Source organism: Mobula birostris, chromosome 17 (genome assembly GCF_030028105.1).
Source record: "Mobula birostris isolate sMobBir1 chromosome 17, sMobBir1.hap1, whole genome shotgun sequence".
Lineage (NCBI taxonomy): Eukaryota > Metazoa > Chordata > Chondrichthyes > Myliobatiformes > Myliobatidae > Mobula > Mobula birostris.
Window position 1 is genome coordinate 16,297,458 of NC_092386.1, and position 17,659 is coordinate 16,315,116.

The 17,659-nt window shown below is 42.8% G+C and overlaps 1 protein-coding gene across 4 annotated transcripts in view; it reads left to right on the forward strand.

The window, feature by feature from the left end:
- LOC140211529 (leucyl-cystinyl aminopeptidase-like) overlaps positions 1–17,659 on the forward strand; it is a 109,190-nt gene that overhangs the window by 63,763 nt on the left and 27,768 nt on the right. For all 4 annotated transcript variants that reach the window (XM_072281316.1, XM_072281317.1, XM_072281320.1 and 1 more), the window contains exons 8-10: positions 8,291–8,422; positions 13,058–13,189; positions 15,150–15,319. In XM_072281316.1, the coding sequence (XP_072137417.1) occupies positions 8,291–8,422; positions 13,058–13,189; positions 15,150–15,319 (434 nt within the window). The remainder of the gene's footprint in view (positions 1–8,290; positions 8,423–13,057; positions 13,190–15,149; positions 15,320–17,659) is intronic.

Consider the following 17,659-nt stretch of genomic DNA (forward strand, 5'->3'; position numbering starts at 1 on the left):
GACATCTTTCCTATAATTCAGTGACCAAAACTGTACACAATACTCCAAATTTGGCCTCAGCAATGCCTTGTACAATTTCAACATTACATCCCAATTCCTATACTCAGTGCTCTAATTTATAAAGGCCAGCATACCAAAAGCTTTCTTCACCACCCTATCCACATGAGATTCCACTTTCAGGGAACTATGCACCATTATTCCTAGATCCCTCTGTTCTACTGCATTCTTCAGTGCCCTACCATTTACGGTGTATGTTTTATTTTGATTAGTCCTACCAAAATGTAGCACCTCACATTTATCAGCATTAAACTCCATCTGCCATCTTTCAGCCCACTCTTCTAACTGGCCTAAATCTCTCTGCAAGCTTTGAAAACCTACTTCATTATCCACAACTCTACCTATCTTAGTATCATCTGCATATTTATTCATCCAATTTACCACCCCATCATCCAGATCATTAATGTATATGGCAAACAACATTGGACCCAGTACAGATCCCTGAGGCACACCACTAATCACCGGCCTCCAATCTGCCAAACAGTTATTCACCACTACTCTCTGGCATCTCCCATCCAGCCACTGCTGAATCCATTTTACTACTTCAATATTAATACCTAACGATTGAACCTTCCTAACTAACCTTCCGTGTGGAACATTGTCAAAGGCCTTGCTGAAGTCCTTATAGACAACATCCACCGCTTTACCCTCGTCAACTTTCCTAATAACCTCTTCAAAAAAATTCAATAAGATTTATCAAACAAATTCAATAAGATTTGTCAAACAATTTTTAATTCTACTTCCCATTCCCATTCCAATAGCTTCATCCATGGCCTCCTCCACTGTTGGGTAAGGCCACACTTGGGTTGGAAGAACAACACCTTTTATTCCATTTGGGTGGCCCCCAACCTGATGACATAAACATTGATTTCTCAAACTTCCAGTAATGCCTCCCCCCCTTCACAATTTCCCATCCACTTGTCCTTCTCTCATGTTATCTCCTTGCCCGCCCATCGCCTCCCTCTAGTGCTCCTCCCCCGTGCCCCCTTTTTTCCTTTCTTCCACGGCCTTCTGTCTCTTTCACCAGTCAACTTCCTAGATCTTTGCTTCATCCCTGCCTCTCTTAAGTTTCACCTATCGCTTGGCGTTTCTCTCTCCCCTCCCCCACCTTTCAAATCTACTCCTCAGCTTTTTTTCCTCCAGGCCTCCCGAAGGGTTTTGGCTCAGAATGTTGACTGTACTTTTTTCCATAGATGCCGCCTGGCCTGCTAAGTTCTTCCAGCATCTTGTGTTTGTTGCTCGGATTTCCAGCATGTGCAGATTTTCTCTTGTTTGTGATTTGTAATACTGATACATAGAACCATAGAAACTACCGCACAGAAACAGGACTTTTGGCCCTTCTTGGCTGTGCCGAATCATTTTCTGCCTAGTCCCACTGACCTGCAAACGGACAATATCCCTCCATACACCTCCCATCCATGTATCTGTCCAATTTATTCTTAAATGTTAAAAGAGAACCCGCATTTACCACCTCGTCTGGCAGCTCATTCCACACTCCCTCCACTCTCTGTGTGAAGAAGCCCCCTCTAATGTTCCCTTTAAACTTTTCCCCCCTCACCCTTAACCCATGTCCTCTGGTTTTTTTCTCCCCTTGCCTCAGTGGAAAAAGCCTGCTTGCATTCACTCTATCTATACCCATCATAATTTTATATACCTCTATCAAATCTCCCCTCATTCTTCTACGCTCCAGGGAATAAAGTCCTAACCTTTTCAACCTTTCCCTGTAACTGAGTTTCTCAAGTCCCGGCAACAACTTTGTAAACCTTCTCTGCACTCTTTCAACCTTATTTATATCCTTCCTGTAATTTGGTGACCAAAACTGAACACAATACTCCAGATTCGGCCTCACCAATGCCTTATACGGCCTCATCATAACATTCCAGCTCTTATACTCAATACTTTGATTAATAAAGGCCAATGTACCAAAAGCTCTCTTTATGACCCTATCTACCTATGACGCCACTCTTAGCGAATTTTGTATCTGTATTCCCAGATCCCTCTGTTCCACTGCACTCCTCAGTGCCTTACCATTAACTCTGTATGTTCTACCTTGGTGTGTCTTTCCAACGTGCAATACCTCACACTTCTCTGCATTAAACTCCATCTGCCATTTTTCAGCCGATTTTTCTAGCTGGTCCAAGTCCCTCTGCAGGCTCTGAAAATCTTCCTCGCAGTCTACTACACCTCCAATCTTTGTATCATCAGCAAATTTGCTGATCCAATTTACCACATTATCATCCAGATCATTGATATAGATGACAAATAACAATGGACCCAGCACTGATCCCTGTGGCACACCACTAGTCACAGGCCTCCACTCGGAGAAGCAATTCTCTACTACCACTCTTTGGCTTCTTCCATTGAGCCAATGTCTGATCCAATTTACCACCTCTCCATGTATACCTAGCGACTGAATTTTCCTAACTAACCTCCCATGCGGGACCTTGTCAAAGGCCTTACTGAAGTCCATGTAGACAATGTCCACTGCCTTTCCTTCATCCACTTTCCTGGTAACCTCCTCGAAAAACTCCCAATAGATTGGTCAAACATGACCTGCCACGCACAAAGCCATGTTGACTCTCCCTAATAAGTCCCTGTCTACATAGAACATAGAATAGTACAGCACAGTACAGGCCCTTCGGCCCACAATGTTGTGCCGACCCTCAAACCCTGCCTCCCATATAAGCCCCCACCTTAGATTCCTCCATATACCTGTCTAGTAGTCTCTTAAACTTCAGTAGTGTATCTGCCTCCACCACTGACTCAGGCAGTGCATTCCATGCACCAACCACTCTCTGAGTAAAAAACCTTCCTCTAATATCCCCCTTGAACTTCCCACCCCTTACCTTAAAGCCATGTCCTCTTGTATTGAGCAGTGGTGCCCTGGGGAAGAGGCGCTGGCTATCCACTCTATCTATTCCTCTTATTATCTTGTACACCTCTATCATGTCTCCTCTCATCCTCCTTCTCTCCAAAGAGTAAAGCCCTAGCTCCCTTAATCTCTGATCATAATGCATACTTTCTAAACCAGGCAGCATCCTGGTAAATCTCCTCTGTACCCTTTCCAATGCTTCCACGTCCTTCCTATGGTGAGGTGACCAGAACTGGACATAATACTCCAAGTGTGGCCTAACCAGAGTTTTATAGAGCTGCATCATTACATCGCGACTCTTAAACTCTATCCCTCGACTTATGAAAGCTAACACCCCATAAGCTTTCTTAACTACCCTATCCACCTGTGAGGCAACTTCCAGGGATCTGTGGACATGTACCCCGAGATCCCTCTGCTCCTCCACACTACCAAGTATCTTGCCATTTACTTTGTACTCTGCCTTGGAGTTTGTTCTTCCAAAGTGTACCACCTCACACTTCTCCGGGTTGAACTCCACCTGCCACTTCTCAGACCACTTCTGCACCCTATCAATGTCTCTCTGCAATCTTTGACAATCCTCTACACTATCTACAACACCACCAACCTTTGTGTCGTCTACAAACTTGCCAACCCACCCTTCTACACCCACATCCAGGTCGTTAATAAAAATCACGAAAAGTAGAGGTCCTAGAACTGATCCTTGTGGGACACCACTAGTCACAATCCTCCAATCTGAATGTACTCCCTCCACCACCACCCTCTGCCTTCTGCAGGCAAGCCAATTCTGAATCCACCTGGCCAAACTTCCCTGGATCCCATGCCTTCTAACTTTCTGAATAAGCCTACCGTGTGGAACCTCGTCAAATGCCTTACTAAAATCCATGTAGATCATATCCACTGCACTACCCTCATCTATAAGCCTGGTCACCTCCTCAAAGAACTCTATCAGGCTTGTTAGACACGATCTGCCCTTCACAAAGCCATGCTGACTGTCCCTGATCAGACCATGATTCTCTAAATGCCTATAGATCCTATCTCTAAGAATCTTTTCCAACAGCTTTCCCACCACAGATGTAAGGCTCACTGGTCTATAATTACCTGGACTATCCCTACTACTTTTTTTGAACAAGGGAACAACATTCGCCTCCCTCCAATCCTCCGGTACCATTCCCGTGGACAACGAGGACATAAAGATCCTAGCCAGAGGCTCAGCAATCTCTTCTCTCGCCCCGTGGAGCAGCCTGGGGAATATTCCGTCAGGCCCCGGGGACTTATCGGTCCTAATGTATTTTAACAACTCCCAACACCTCCTTTCTCTTAATATCAGCATGCTCCAGAACATTAACCTCACTCATATTGTCCTCACCATCATCAAGTTCCCTCTCATTGGTGAATACCGAAGAGAAGTATTCATTGAGGACCTCGCTCACTTCCACAGCCTCCAGGCACATCTTCCCACCTTTATCTCTAATCGGTCCTACCTTCACTCCTGTCATCCTTTTTTTCTTCACATAATTGAAGAATGCATTGGGGTTTTCCTTTACCCTACTCGCCAAGGCCTTCTCATGCCCCCTTCTTGCTCTTCACAGCCCCTTCTTAAGCTCCTTTCTTGCTTCCCTATATTCCTCAATAGACCCATCTGATCCTAGCTTCCTAAACCTCATGTATGCTGCCTTCTTCCTCCTGACTAGATTTTCCATCTCACTTGTCACCCACGGTTCCTTCACCTTATCATTCTTTATCTTCCTCACTGGGAAAAATTTATCCCTAACGTCCTGCAAGAGATCTCTAAACATCGACCACATGTCCATAGTACATTTCCCTGCAAAAACATCAGCCCAATTCACACCCGCAAGTTCTAGCCTTATAGCCTCATAATTTGCCTTTCCCCAATTAAAAATTTTCCTGTCCTCTCTGATTCTATCCTTTTCCATGATAATTATAAAGGCCAGGGAGCGGTGGTCACTATCCCCAGATGCTCACCCACTGAGAGATCTGTGACCTGAGCCGGTTCATTACCTAGTACTAGATCTAGTATGGCATTCCCCCTGGTCGGCCTGTCCACATACTGTGACAGGAATCCATCCTGGACACACTTAACAAACTCTGCCCCATCTAAACCCTTGGAACTAATCAGGTGTCAATCAATATTAGGGAAGTTAAAGTCACCCATGATAACAACCCTGTTATTTTTGCACCTTTCCAAAATCTGCCTCCCAATCTGCTCCTCTGTATCTCCAAATGCTTGTAGATTCTGTCTCTTAGTACTCCCTCCAATAACTTACCTACTACCGACGTTAAATTTACCGGCCTATAATTTCCCAGATTACTTTTCGATCCTTTTTTAAACAACGGAACAACATGAGCCACTCTCCAATCCTCCAGCACCTCACCTGTAGACAGCGACATTTTAAATATTTCTGCCAGGGCCCGTGCAATTTCAACACCAGTCTCCTTCAAGGTCCGAGGGAACACCCTGTCAGGTCCCAGGGATTTATCCACTTTAATTTTCCTCAAGACAGCAAGGACCTCCTCCTTTTCTATCTGTACAGTTTCCATGATTTCACTACTTGTTTCCCCTAATTCCATAGACTTCATGCCAGTTTCCTTAGTAAATACAGACGCAAAAAACCTATTTAAGATCTCCCCTATTTCCTTTGGTTCCGCACATAGGCGACCACTCTGATCTTCAAGAGGACCAATTTTATCCCTTACAATCCTTTTGCTCTTAATATACCTGTAAAAGCTCTTTGGATTATCCTTCACTTTGACTGCCAATGCAAGCTCATGTCTTCTTTTAGCACTCCTGATTTCTTTCTTAAGTACTTTCTTGCACTTCTTATACTCCTCAAGCACCTTATTTACTCCCTGCTTCCTATACATGTCATACAACTCCCTCTTCTTCTTTATCAGAGTTGCAATATCCCTTGAGAACCAAGGTTCCTTATTCCTATTCACTTTGCCTTTAATCCTGACAGGAACATACAAATTCTGCACTCTCAAAATTTCTCCTTTGGAAGCTTTCTACCTACCGATCACATCCTTGCCAGAGAACAACCTGTCCCAATCCACGCTTTTTAGATCCTTTCTCATTTCTTCAAATTTGGCCTTCTTCCAGTTCAGAACCTCAACCCTAGGACGTCTGACTTTAGCTACTCCTTCTCAAAGTTCAGGGTGAATTTGATCATATTATGATCAAATCTTTCCCCAAAGAGTTCTTTAAGTTGAGCTATCTAATCAATTGTAGTTCACTGCACACCACCAATCCAGGATAGCTGATCCCCATGTGGGCTCAACCAGAAGTTGCTCTAAAAAGCCACCTCATAGGCATTCTAGAAACTCCCCCTCCTGGATCCAGCACCAACCTGATTTTCCCAATCTACCTCCATGTTGAAGTCCCCCATCACTATTGTAATACTACCCTTTTGGCATGCATTTTATCTCCCGTTCTAGTTTGTTGGCCACATCCTTACTACACCTGTGTATACAACTTCCATCAACATCTTTTTATCTTTGCATTTTATTAGCTCTATCCACAATGATTCAACACCTTCTGACCTATGTCAACTCTTTCTGCTGACTTGATTTTATTTTTTATCAACAGAGCAACGCTACTCCCTCTGCCTTCCTGCCTGATCTTTTGATACAATGTGTATTGTACATTATGCCCCCAGCTATATCCTTTCAGCCAAGATTCAGTGATGCCTACAGTATCATACCTGCTAATCTGCAACTGTGCTGCAAGTTCATCTGCCTTATTCTGTATGCTACGTGCATTCAGATGTAACACCTTCGTTCCTGTATTCGCCATTCTTGATTTTGTCCGCCTTTATGTTGCGACTCATTCTGATGTCTGCAGGTTTGCCCTTTCAACAGCCCCTCCTCACTACACATTGCTTCTGTTTGTAAACTAGCTACCTCATCTTCAGCACTATTATCCACCTTTCCTATGGTACTTTCATTGAAGTATATGCACCATGCTCAACCTTTTGATTCCTAACTTTGCCTGAGGTCTTAACAAAATCTGCCTCCACAACCTCTCCACTAATTGTTTTGGCACTTTCCCTGTGCACTTCTTGTTTAAACCCCACCATGCAGTGTTAACAAACCATCATGCTAGGATTTTAGTCGTCCTCTGGTTCAGGTGCAAAATGTACCTTCTGTACAGGTCCCACCTTCCCTGGAAGAGAGCCCAATGATCCAAAAATCTTATGACCTCCCTCCTACACCAATTCCTTAGCCACGTATTAAACTCTATAATCTTCCTGGTTCTGGCCTCACTAGCATGTGATACGGGCAGCAATCCTGAGATCACAACCCTGGTGGTCCTGCCCTTTAACTTAGCACCTAACTCCTGAACTCCCAATGCAGAACCTCGTCTCTTGTCCTTCTCTTGTATCCCAGACCCTGGCACCTCCGAGGCAATGTACCATCCGGAAATCTTGTTCTCGCCCACAGTACCTCCTGTCTATTCCCCTAACTAACAAATCCCGTATCACCTCAGCGTGCCTCTTCCCCCCCCACCCCTTAGAATCAGAGGCAGGCTCAGTACCGGAGACCCGATCACTGTGACTTTCCTCTGTTAGTTCATCTCCCCCAACAGTATCCAAAGTGATATACCTGTTGTTGAGCGGGATGGCCACAGTGTCTTTACAAGAAGGGCGACCCTATCCATTATCAATATCCTCAGAGATTATCTGCCTTGCTTTAGTGCTTGCATAACCAGGACTTGTGATAAGCACTAGCCGCTCATACGAACATCCACTACCTGCTCCCATGGCTTTATGTGACCCTGACTGGGGGGGATAAGCAGGTGCTACACCTTGTCCAAGAGTGATCTGCAGGCTAACAGAGGTAAGGAAGCCTTGTACCTCCTTTGGTTGAGATATATCTCCCCACCCCATCACCCAGGGTATTTGTATACCTGAGCTGTAAATACTTGTTGCAAACTTGGACAGCTTGATAAATTGTAATACCAGAGTTTGTCCTAAAGGGTGGTGAATCTGTGGAATTCATTAACACAAGCTGCTGTGGAGGACATTTCTTTTGGTATATTTAGATTAGAGGTTGATAGGTTCTTGATGAGTAAGGATGTTACGTGTTACTGGGAGAAGGCAGAAGAATGAGGCTGAGAGGAATAATCAATCAGCCATTGACATTGCAGTGTTTACTTGATGGGTTGAATGACCTAATTGTGCTCCTGTGTTGTAGCTTTAAAGAGGTCACTTTCACTTGAAATTGAATAGATAAGCAATGATCTATTTTCATGCTAGATTTGAACAATTGCTGTCAATGTGCTACTATTTATCATAACACGCTGTGTAACAATAAATGGTTTTTGTTTCTTTGCTTTATCCATAGATTGATCAGTTCCAATACTTTCACTTAGTGACACTGATGGAAGATTCAATGAATTCATCCCACCCCCTCTCCAATCCAGTTGAAACTTTTGAACAAATTGAGGAAATGTTTGATTTTATTTCCTATCAAAAGGTACTTAAATAAATCCATAATTTTAAAAAAGGCCTACGTAAGTTGTAGACATACTTCCAGGTTACAGCAAATAAGTCAAATTGAATACCTCTGCACATGGAGATCCTTGTACAACAGAACACTCGGATTGCCAATGAGCTGTTTACTCCATGGAGAATACAAATCAGTATATTTAATAATCAACCTTTAATTTGTCAGTTTTGTTTGTGAAATTTCACATCTATGTATGCAGATCACTGCTCACGGTGATTCACATTTAATTATTTTATTCTACTTAAATGCTGAGATGAGGTCCACACTTATTTTTAGAGGTATTAATCTGTCACTGCCAGGGGAATTCTTCTCATCTGATCCTTTATATCTATGGAAGCCAGTGCCCAGTGAACAAGTGATCAGAATTGATTTGACAGCATACAGCAGTACGAATTAACACAGGAAGCCTGTGTCTAAAGTGAATTGTCTCAATTGGGTGAGAATGATATAATTTAAAAATGCGCTTATCGTATACGTGGCACAGTAATGTAGTGGTCAGCACATCGCTTTACAGCAGGGGTCCCCAACCTTTTTTGCCTCCGCGGACCAGGGGGTGGGAGGGTGGGGAGGTGTTCAACAGTGGGCGTGACAGGGAATGAGGAAAGGTGCAGCTGACTGGTATTGTTTCATATCGCCAAATCATATCGTTCCCTCGTGGCCCAGTGGTTGGGGACCACTGCTTTACAGTACTGGTGACCTGGGTTCAATTCCTGCCGCTGTCTGTAAGAAGTTTGTACATTCTCCCGATGACTGCATGGGTTTCCTCCGGGTGCTCTGGCTTCCTCCCACAGTTCAAAGACGTACTGATTTGTAGGTTAACTGGTCAGTGTAAATTGTTCCATGATTAGGCTATGGTTAAATTGGGGGTTACTGGGCAACGCAGCTCAAAGAGCTAGAAAGACCTATAATTCTAGATTATGAGAACACTCAGTCCTCTTTTATTGTCATTTAGAAATGCATACATGCATTAAGAAATGATACAATGTTTCTCTGGAGTGATATTACAGAAAACAGGACAAACCAAAGACTAACACTGACAGAACCACATAATTATAACATATAGTTACAGCAGTGCAAAGTAATAATTTGATGAAGAACAAACCATGGGCATGGTAAGTAAAGTCTCAGAAGTCCCCGAGTCGAACGACTCCCGAGTCCCCGATAGCAGGTGGCAAAAGGGAGAAACTCCCTGCCATAAACCTCCAGGCACCGTCAACTTGCCGATGCCTTGAAAGCAGCCGACCACAGCCGACACTGAGTCCATCTGTCTGAAAACTTCGAGCCTCCGACCAGCCCCTCTGATACAGCCTCCCAAGCGCCATCCTCTGCCGGGCGCCTTTGACCTCACCCCGGCCGCTGAAACATGCAAAGCCTTCTGCTCTGGAGATTCCGGTTACCACACAGTAGCAGGGGCAGCAAAGCGGGCATTTCAGAAGTTTTCCAGATGTTCCTCTGTACTCTCACGTCCGTCTCCATCAAATCAGAGCAACACAACACGCTGGAAGAACTCAGCAGGTCGGGCAGCATCCGTGGCAACGATGAGTCGACGTTTCGGGCCGGAACGCTTCATCAGGACTGAAGAGGGAAGGGGCAGAGGCCCTATAAAGAAGGTGGGGGACAGCACCTGTGTGTCATTTGTGTTAAAAAGCAACACAGTCCAAGGACGTACTGGGGGCAGCCCACAAGTGTCACTATGATTGCGATGCCGGCATACTGTGCATACAGCTTACTACCCCATATGTCTTTGGAATGTAGGAGGAAAGCAGAGCACCCAGAGGAAACGCATGAGGTCATGAGGAGAGTGCAGACTCCTTAAGACAGCGGTGCGAATTGAACCCCTGAAGTGTTATACCAACTGAGTGTGATAAAGTGTTTTGAGAAGTTGGTGATGAAATATATCAATTCCTGACTGAGAAACAACTTGGATTCACTCTATTTTGCCTACATAAATGGCACATCAGACGCCATTTCATTAGCTCTTCATTCAACCTTGGAACAGCAGGACAGCAAAGCTTTGTACATTAGGGTGCTCTTTATTGACTACAGGTTGGCATTCAATACCATTATCTCCTCAAAACTAATCAATAAGCTCCTAGATCTTGGCCTCAATACCTCCTTGTGCAGTTCAATCTTCTCTGGATTGTCACCTTGTCGCGGTGGAGAGACTTGTGTGATCCTGAGATCCCGAGAGCGATGCTGTCTGGAGCTATGCTCCTGGTATGGTCACCCATGGCGGTAAGGTCGAGGGTGAGGTCCCTGACAAAGAACAATCCAACTAAGACCTCAACGGTGGAACAGGCGGATGAAGTTACTTCGAACCCAACGGCTGTGAAGGTGGATGAAGGCTGCAACAAATCCATCAGCTCCAATTGTCGTGGTTTCCAATAATTTGGGACTGCTGCTTTTTATAATGTATGTCAATAATTTGGACTACGGTATTAATGGATTTGTGGCTAAATTTGCCAATGATACAAAGGTAACTGGAGGAGCAGGTCTCATAAAAACGTTCCGAATGTTAAAAGGCCTGAACAGATTAGATATGGCAGTTATTTCCCATGGTAGGGGATTCTAGGACAAGAGGGCACGACTTCAGGATTGAAGGACGTCCTTTTAGAACTGAGATGTGGAGAAATTACTTTAATCAGAGGGTGGTAAATCTGTGGAATTTGTTGCCACAAGCAGCTGTGGAGGCCAAGTCATTGAGTTTATTTAAGGCAAAGATAGATAGGTTCTTGATTAGCCAGGGCATTAAAGGGTATGGGGTGAAGGCAGGAGTTGGGATGACTGGAAGAATTGGATCAGCCCATGATTAAATGGCGGAGCAGACTCAATGGGCCAAATGTCCTATTTCTGCCCCTATATCTCATGGTCTATTGGTGCAATCTTTTATTGACTCTATTATGCTTATTGGATTTATTGATTATAGCTGCAATAAAGTGAATCTCAAGGTTGCATATGGTGACATTAACACTTTGATAATTTACTTTAAACTTTGCTACGCAAATAGTGGAATACTGAAAAATGCAGAGGATTAAAGGGACCTTGGATTCTATGACCTCAGGAGGATGCATTTGGGAAATTTTGTTAGCCAGTACCTAGGCCGCAGAACAGGGTAAAGTATAAAATGCTTATAAAGCCAAGCTGTTGTGCTGCTTGGGTCATTAGAGTTTTAGTCATTACCTTATATGAGGGATGCAAGAAATGGTAACATAATTCATTAATTAAATTCTGGACAAAATATATTTGTAATGATTGCGATAGAACATCCAAATTGTATTATGAGGCTGCATTCCTCCTCAATTAGCCTTAAAGAATTGTTAAAATTAATGAATTAATCTGCTGTTTTTTTTTGTGACATGACAATGTGGTTGACTGTTATAGCCTGGTAAGTCACTCATTTCAACACAGGTGGGGTTCAGGATTAAATGCTGGAATTGCCAGGGAATACACGTTCTGTGGAGCAATTTTTTAAAAATGACAGGGAAGTTTATTAAGGGTATTTGCAGGACTGAAGAAGTTTAACTATAAAGAAAATATTGCATGGGATGATATTATTTTCTTTGAAAGGAGATTTATAAAATTATAAATCTGTAGAGGAATAACATAGCAACACACACATATAAACTTTACAGTAGAATTCACTGGATGATTGACATCGCAGTGTATATCTGTTTAATAAAGAGCACTGACATGATATCTTCTAAGATTTTTTTCTCCATTAATTTTGATTTTGTATATTTAAAAAAAAATTCTGATCAGATTCGATGGAAGGTGTGTATCCCTGTAGCTCGTGAGTGATGTTGCTGTCAGCAAACACCAAACAGAACAGATTGAGTGCATGCTGCACTATCACAGTAGCTGCAGTTTAGGTCAATCAAATCCTCATGTGGGTACGTGACCCAACCCATGTAGTGTTGACGTTATTTACAGCAGTGTCTGATATAAAAGGAACATCAGTTCTGCTCAGTGTTTGTTCCAGCACCACGTCAAACCACTAGCTTACAATGTGTTAAGATTCCGCTGTAAAACTTGAGTCCAGATGATTTGAACTAAAGTAAGGATTTGAATTAAAAGAAGCTAACATAACCCCTCTGATTGTAAAACTATTTTCGTGTTAATGAAGCTCAGGATGTTTCAGCTTCCATCTCAATCTAATGTGCACATTTCCATTCCCGATCTATTTTTGTAGATTCTTTAAAAATAAATTTAAAATTCAGTGTTTTTTCTTCCTGGCCAACCATCTGTAAGAATTAGAACATAGAACATCGAAGCTTACAGCACATTACAGGCCCTTCTGCCCACAACGTTGTGCCGACCATGCGGCTTACTCTAGAGACTGCCAATTCTTCAAATAGCTTGGATATTAATCCAATTTGATGTTATTTCAGTTGGTAGATGGATCCCCAAAAGAAATTTCACCTTTCCTGTCAGACTGGAGAAATCAACAATATGGTGCCCACTAACTCCTTGCTAGCACTTTTCCTAAAGTTTCCATGCTCTTGCAGCTAACTGGAAAATCTGTGTTCAAAACCTGGAATTATAAAAAATTGCATTTAAAGATAAACATTTTAAAAAGCAACTATTTCCCCCTCTTTTCTTCAGGGAGCTTTGGTTCTGATGATGCTGAGGAATTTACTGAATGAAACTATTTTCCAGCAAGGAATCAGGCAGTACTTGAAGGAACATATGTATCAGAGCACAAAAATTGAAGACTTCTGGAACAGTATGAGTAAAGTATGTATCTTTCTCATGATTATTGCGTTTTCAATTAAATATCAGAGGTAGGAGTAATTAAAGTGGACAAAAATTAGTTGCTAAAATATTGGGATGTGGCATAATTTCACTATTAGTGGTCCAGTTTGAGGTGGTGAATAGGTGCTTATTATTCTGGGGAACATGGTGACTTGCCCTACAAAACATGCCATTGAAAAACAATGAGATGGGAGTAGGTCTTGAGTACCCTGAATCTCCTCTATGATTCTTTATGCTGCCTGACTGCCCCATCCCCCCTAACCTCTCATTCTGTTAGTCTCAAAACCTACTGCCCCCCCCCAACCAACCTTGTGTTGTTTAGTAAGTAGGCATCCACAGAGAATTCCCAAGATTTTTAACAATTCATGTGAAGACATTCTTCATCATCTCAGTCCTATACACTGTGTTTTAAACATTTAAAATAAAGTGCCTTTGCTGGACGTATTAAATAGAAATAAAAGTCTGAAAGTTCCTGCTGGAATGGGCAGCATCTGCTCAGAGAGAGGCAAAGTTTACACTTCAAGTCACTGACTCTTCATCCAAATTGCTTCAGTGAAATTTCTTCAATGTTTTAGGAACAACTTCTTCCTTTCCACCATCAGGTTTCTGAACAGTCCATGAGTGCATAAACACTACCTCACCATTTTGCTCTTTCCACGCTACTCAATTATTTTTATATCTTTCTTACTATAACTTGTAGTAATCGTTTAATGTATTGCACTGCTGTTGCAAAACTACAAATTTCACAATATACAGTACTCTGGAGAAGTCTTGGGCACATGCATATAGTTAGGGTGCCTAAAACGTTTCCGCAGTACTGTATTTGTCAATGTGGAGTAGAGAGAGAGTGTGTAAATCTGGCAGGAGCAAAGAATTTTGAAGGTGGAGGGCTGCGGGCGGGGTAGGTAACAGGCAGCAAAAAGGAGTGCCGGGATGGGGTGGCACAGGTGTAGACACACCCAAGGTTCAAGGTACATTTATAATCAAAGTATGTATGGGGGGTACAAGTGAGATTCATCTTCTCCAGGCAGCCCTGAAACACAGAAAACCAAGGAATCCTTTCAAAGAAAAACATCAACAGCAAATTTAAAAAAAACAAATTGTGCAATTGGCAATAAGAATATCAAGCAATCCACCCCCACGTGCAAAAAAAATTGCGCGAAAGGCAACAAGAATATTGAACCCTACAAGCACAAAAAAAAGGACAAATCGCGCAAACAGCAACAAGAAGCAATGGGCAAAAACAGAATATGAAACTATAAAACTGAAAGAGTCAAGTGAACTGCAGTCCAATCCGTAAATTGCAGACCCAGAACCTTGGCACCATCCTCTGAGAGCATCAAGAGAGGGAGAGAGACCATCATGTGCAAACGCCTTCCTCCGGAAGCAGCAAGCGAGAAGCTGGTAAACAGTAGTGAACACTCGCTCGCTTTCTGTACTCACCTCAATGTTTCAGTCTTCCTCAACACTAATATCTAACCAGCCCTCAGACACTAGGCTAGGTAATTTGATTCCAAATAATTGGTTTATTGATCATTACAGAATCTCTGTCTGGTGCTTCCTGCTCCCTCTCCTTTCCCTTTCTCTTTTTCCAACCATGATTCCCTCTTCCTGCCCCCTCCCCATTCTCAGTCGCAATACCAGAATCAGTTTTAGCATCACTCAGATTTGTCATGCAATTTATTTTCTTTTTGAGGCTGCTGTACAGTGCAATGCCTAAAATTAGTACAGTGCTGTGAAAAGTCTTAGGAACGTATACAGTATATAGCTAGAGTGATGAAGACTTTTGCACAGTATTGTAGGTCAGTGATAGTAAACCTGATTCTGATTATAATCTTACAATAACTCTACAAAAATAATTAACCAAAAAAGCTGATCTTCATCTGTATAATCTAGGTATATCTTGGTCTAATCTCTTGGTGCATTGTATTTTATTTCACAGGTTGGAAATGTAGATTTGAATGTGAAAGAACTCATGGAAACCTGGACACGACAGACAGGATACCCAGTGGTCACTGTCAAATTGGATACCACTGCCAATAAAATCCACCTCAGTCAAGCACGTTTCCTCAGGACCTCTCATTCACTGAATTCATCATCCTCCTATTACAGGTACAACTACACACTTACTGAAGCTAATTTTGATGATTTAAAATTCTTCCCAGAGATAGTCTAATGAAGGATTTGCACGATTTGTTTTTCCCCCAGAGCTGTTCCCATTCCACCTGAGCTTTAAATTGGTCATCTAGGGACTTTGCATTGTATTTCAATACAGACCTACCCATTGAATAGTTAATCTATTACAGCACCAGCTATAACAGTACGATTGATTCTCGTTATTGTCTGTAAGGAGTTTGTACATTCTCCCCAGGACCACGTAGGTTTCGTGCTCCGTTTTCCTCCCGAAGTCCAAAGACATAGTTAGAGTAAGCGTGTGGTGGGGATGCAATGTGTGTGTCAGAAACACAGCTACACCTGCGGGCTGACCAACATAAATCTTGCTGATTTGATTTGACACGAACAGCGCATTCCACTGTATGTTTCGATGTACATGTGACAAATAAAGTGAATCTTTAAATCAATTTTGCTAGGAAAAATATATCAGCATAGACATCTTCAAGGATTTAATCTTGATTCTCGTGATAAAACTGAAAGTGAGGTGAAAATTTTAGGTGAATTTTAAGAAGAGTCCTTGAAAGGGCGTTCATAGGTTGTGGGAACAGTTTAGTGATGAGGCAAATGAAGTTAACCATTCTGGTTCAAGAACCTGATGGTTGGGGGGTAATAAATGTACTTGAACCTGGCAGTGTGAGTCTTGAGGCTCCTGTACCACCTTCCTGATGGTGAGAAGAGAGCATGATCTAGCTGGTGGGGGTCATTTATGATGGATGCTGCTTTCCTGCGATAGTGCTGTGTGTAGATGTGCTCAATGGTGGGAAGGATATTATCCATGATGGACTGGGCTGCACACTACTTTTTGTAGGATTTTTCATTCAAGGAGATTGGTGTTTCCATTCCAGGCCGAGATGCAGCCAGTCAGTATACTCTGCACTACGCATCTATAGAAGTTTGTCGAAGTTTTGGAGATCATACAAGATTTCGCAAACTGGTAGATGTGCTGCCAGGCTTTCTTCATAACTATACTAACCCTAATACGCCCAGGGCAGATGCTCTGAAATAATAACACCATAGAATTTAAGGTCATGGACCCTCAATTCCTCTGATCCCCTTCTGGGGACTGGCTCATGGACCTCAAGTTTCCTTCTCCTGAAGTCAATAACCAGCTCTTTGGTCTTGCTGGCATTGTGAAAGAGGTTGTTATTGTTGTTGTGGCATCTCTCAGCCAGATGGCATTGGAGCTGTGCTTAGCCTCACAGTCATAAATACAAAGCAGGCTCCTTCAGGTTGTTGCATCTGGGAATGGTGGTGGGGATAATCTCTCCCTACCTATTAAATACTCAAAATGGCGTGTGTCCCTGAAAGCTAAGCTCAGTTTCTGGCCTGAACATGTGGCTTAGCTCAGGCAAACCTCTTCCACTGACAGAAGGGCAGGTTACTGACACCTTAAACCTCGGACAAATGGTGATCATCAGCCATAGTTGGCAGCCCATCTAGCAGAATAATCTCAAACCTCCACACACTTCCAGCTGTACCCACTCACGGGGATGGCTTCGGGAGTAAATCCTGAGGGAAAAGTCCCGAGTTGGTGTCCCGAAGGCAGCCCTACGTTGAGTTCAATGTTGACTGATAAGCTCTGCGACACTACTGGTATCAAACTGTATTAGTCTCTGAAGTTCCTTTGGATTCATCAGCTGTATGGAGAGGAGGAACCTGCTACATGGGCCACAGCTTGCTCTCTGTATCGTGCTGCCCTGGGTTGTGTATCATGAGAAAAACTGGGACGCAGCATCCAATGTCGACACCAACTAGCCACCTCTGGATTCTGAAAAGAACGTAGCTCGCCCTTTAGAAAATATACAAGTTCAATGTTTATGAAGACGTAATTGCTTACTGAAGTCAGGGTTACTACAGTAGTTCTCTACTGAGAATTAACATTCAATCTTCCCACAATTCTGCCTCTGGCATTAGCAATCACTACATGCTGCATGCAAATTTGCATAACTGGCATTCCACTGATCTATTGTGTTTTATGTGGAATTAAAACAGCAAAGGCAATGAATGATCTGCATGAACAACGTAGTATGAAGGAGTGGATGTAGGAAATTGGGTATTTTATAATTTCTGTATTAAGAAATGGCATACTGGGGTTCCGGTGATGTCATCGTTCAGAATGGCCACTTAAGTCAACAGCTCCTCTGGAAAAACGTGTATTTTGCCCCGATAATCCATAAAGTATAAGATCTTTCAAAAATATCTGAATTGATAAGGGGGGCAAGAATGAGGAGAAAGAATGGAGATAAAAAAAAGCACCACTGCAGAGCCTATGGAAGG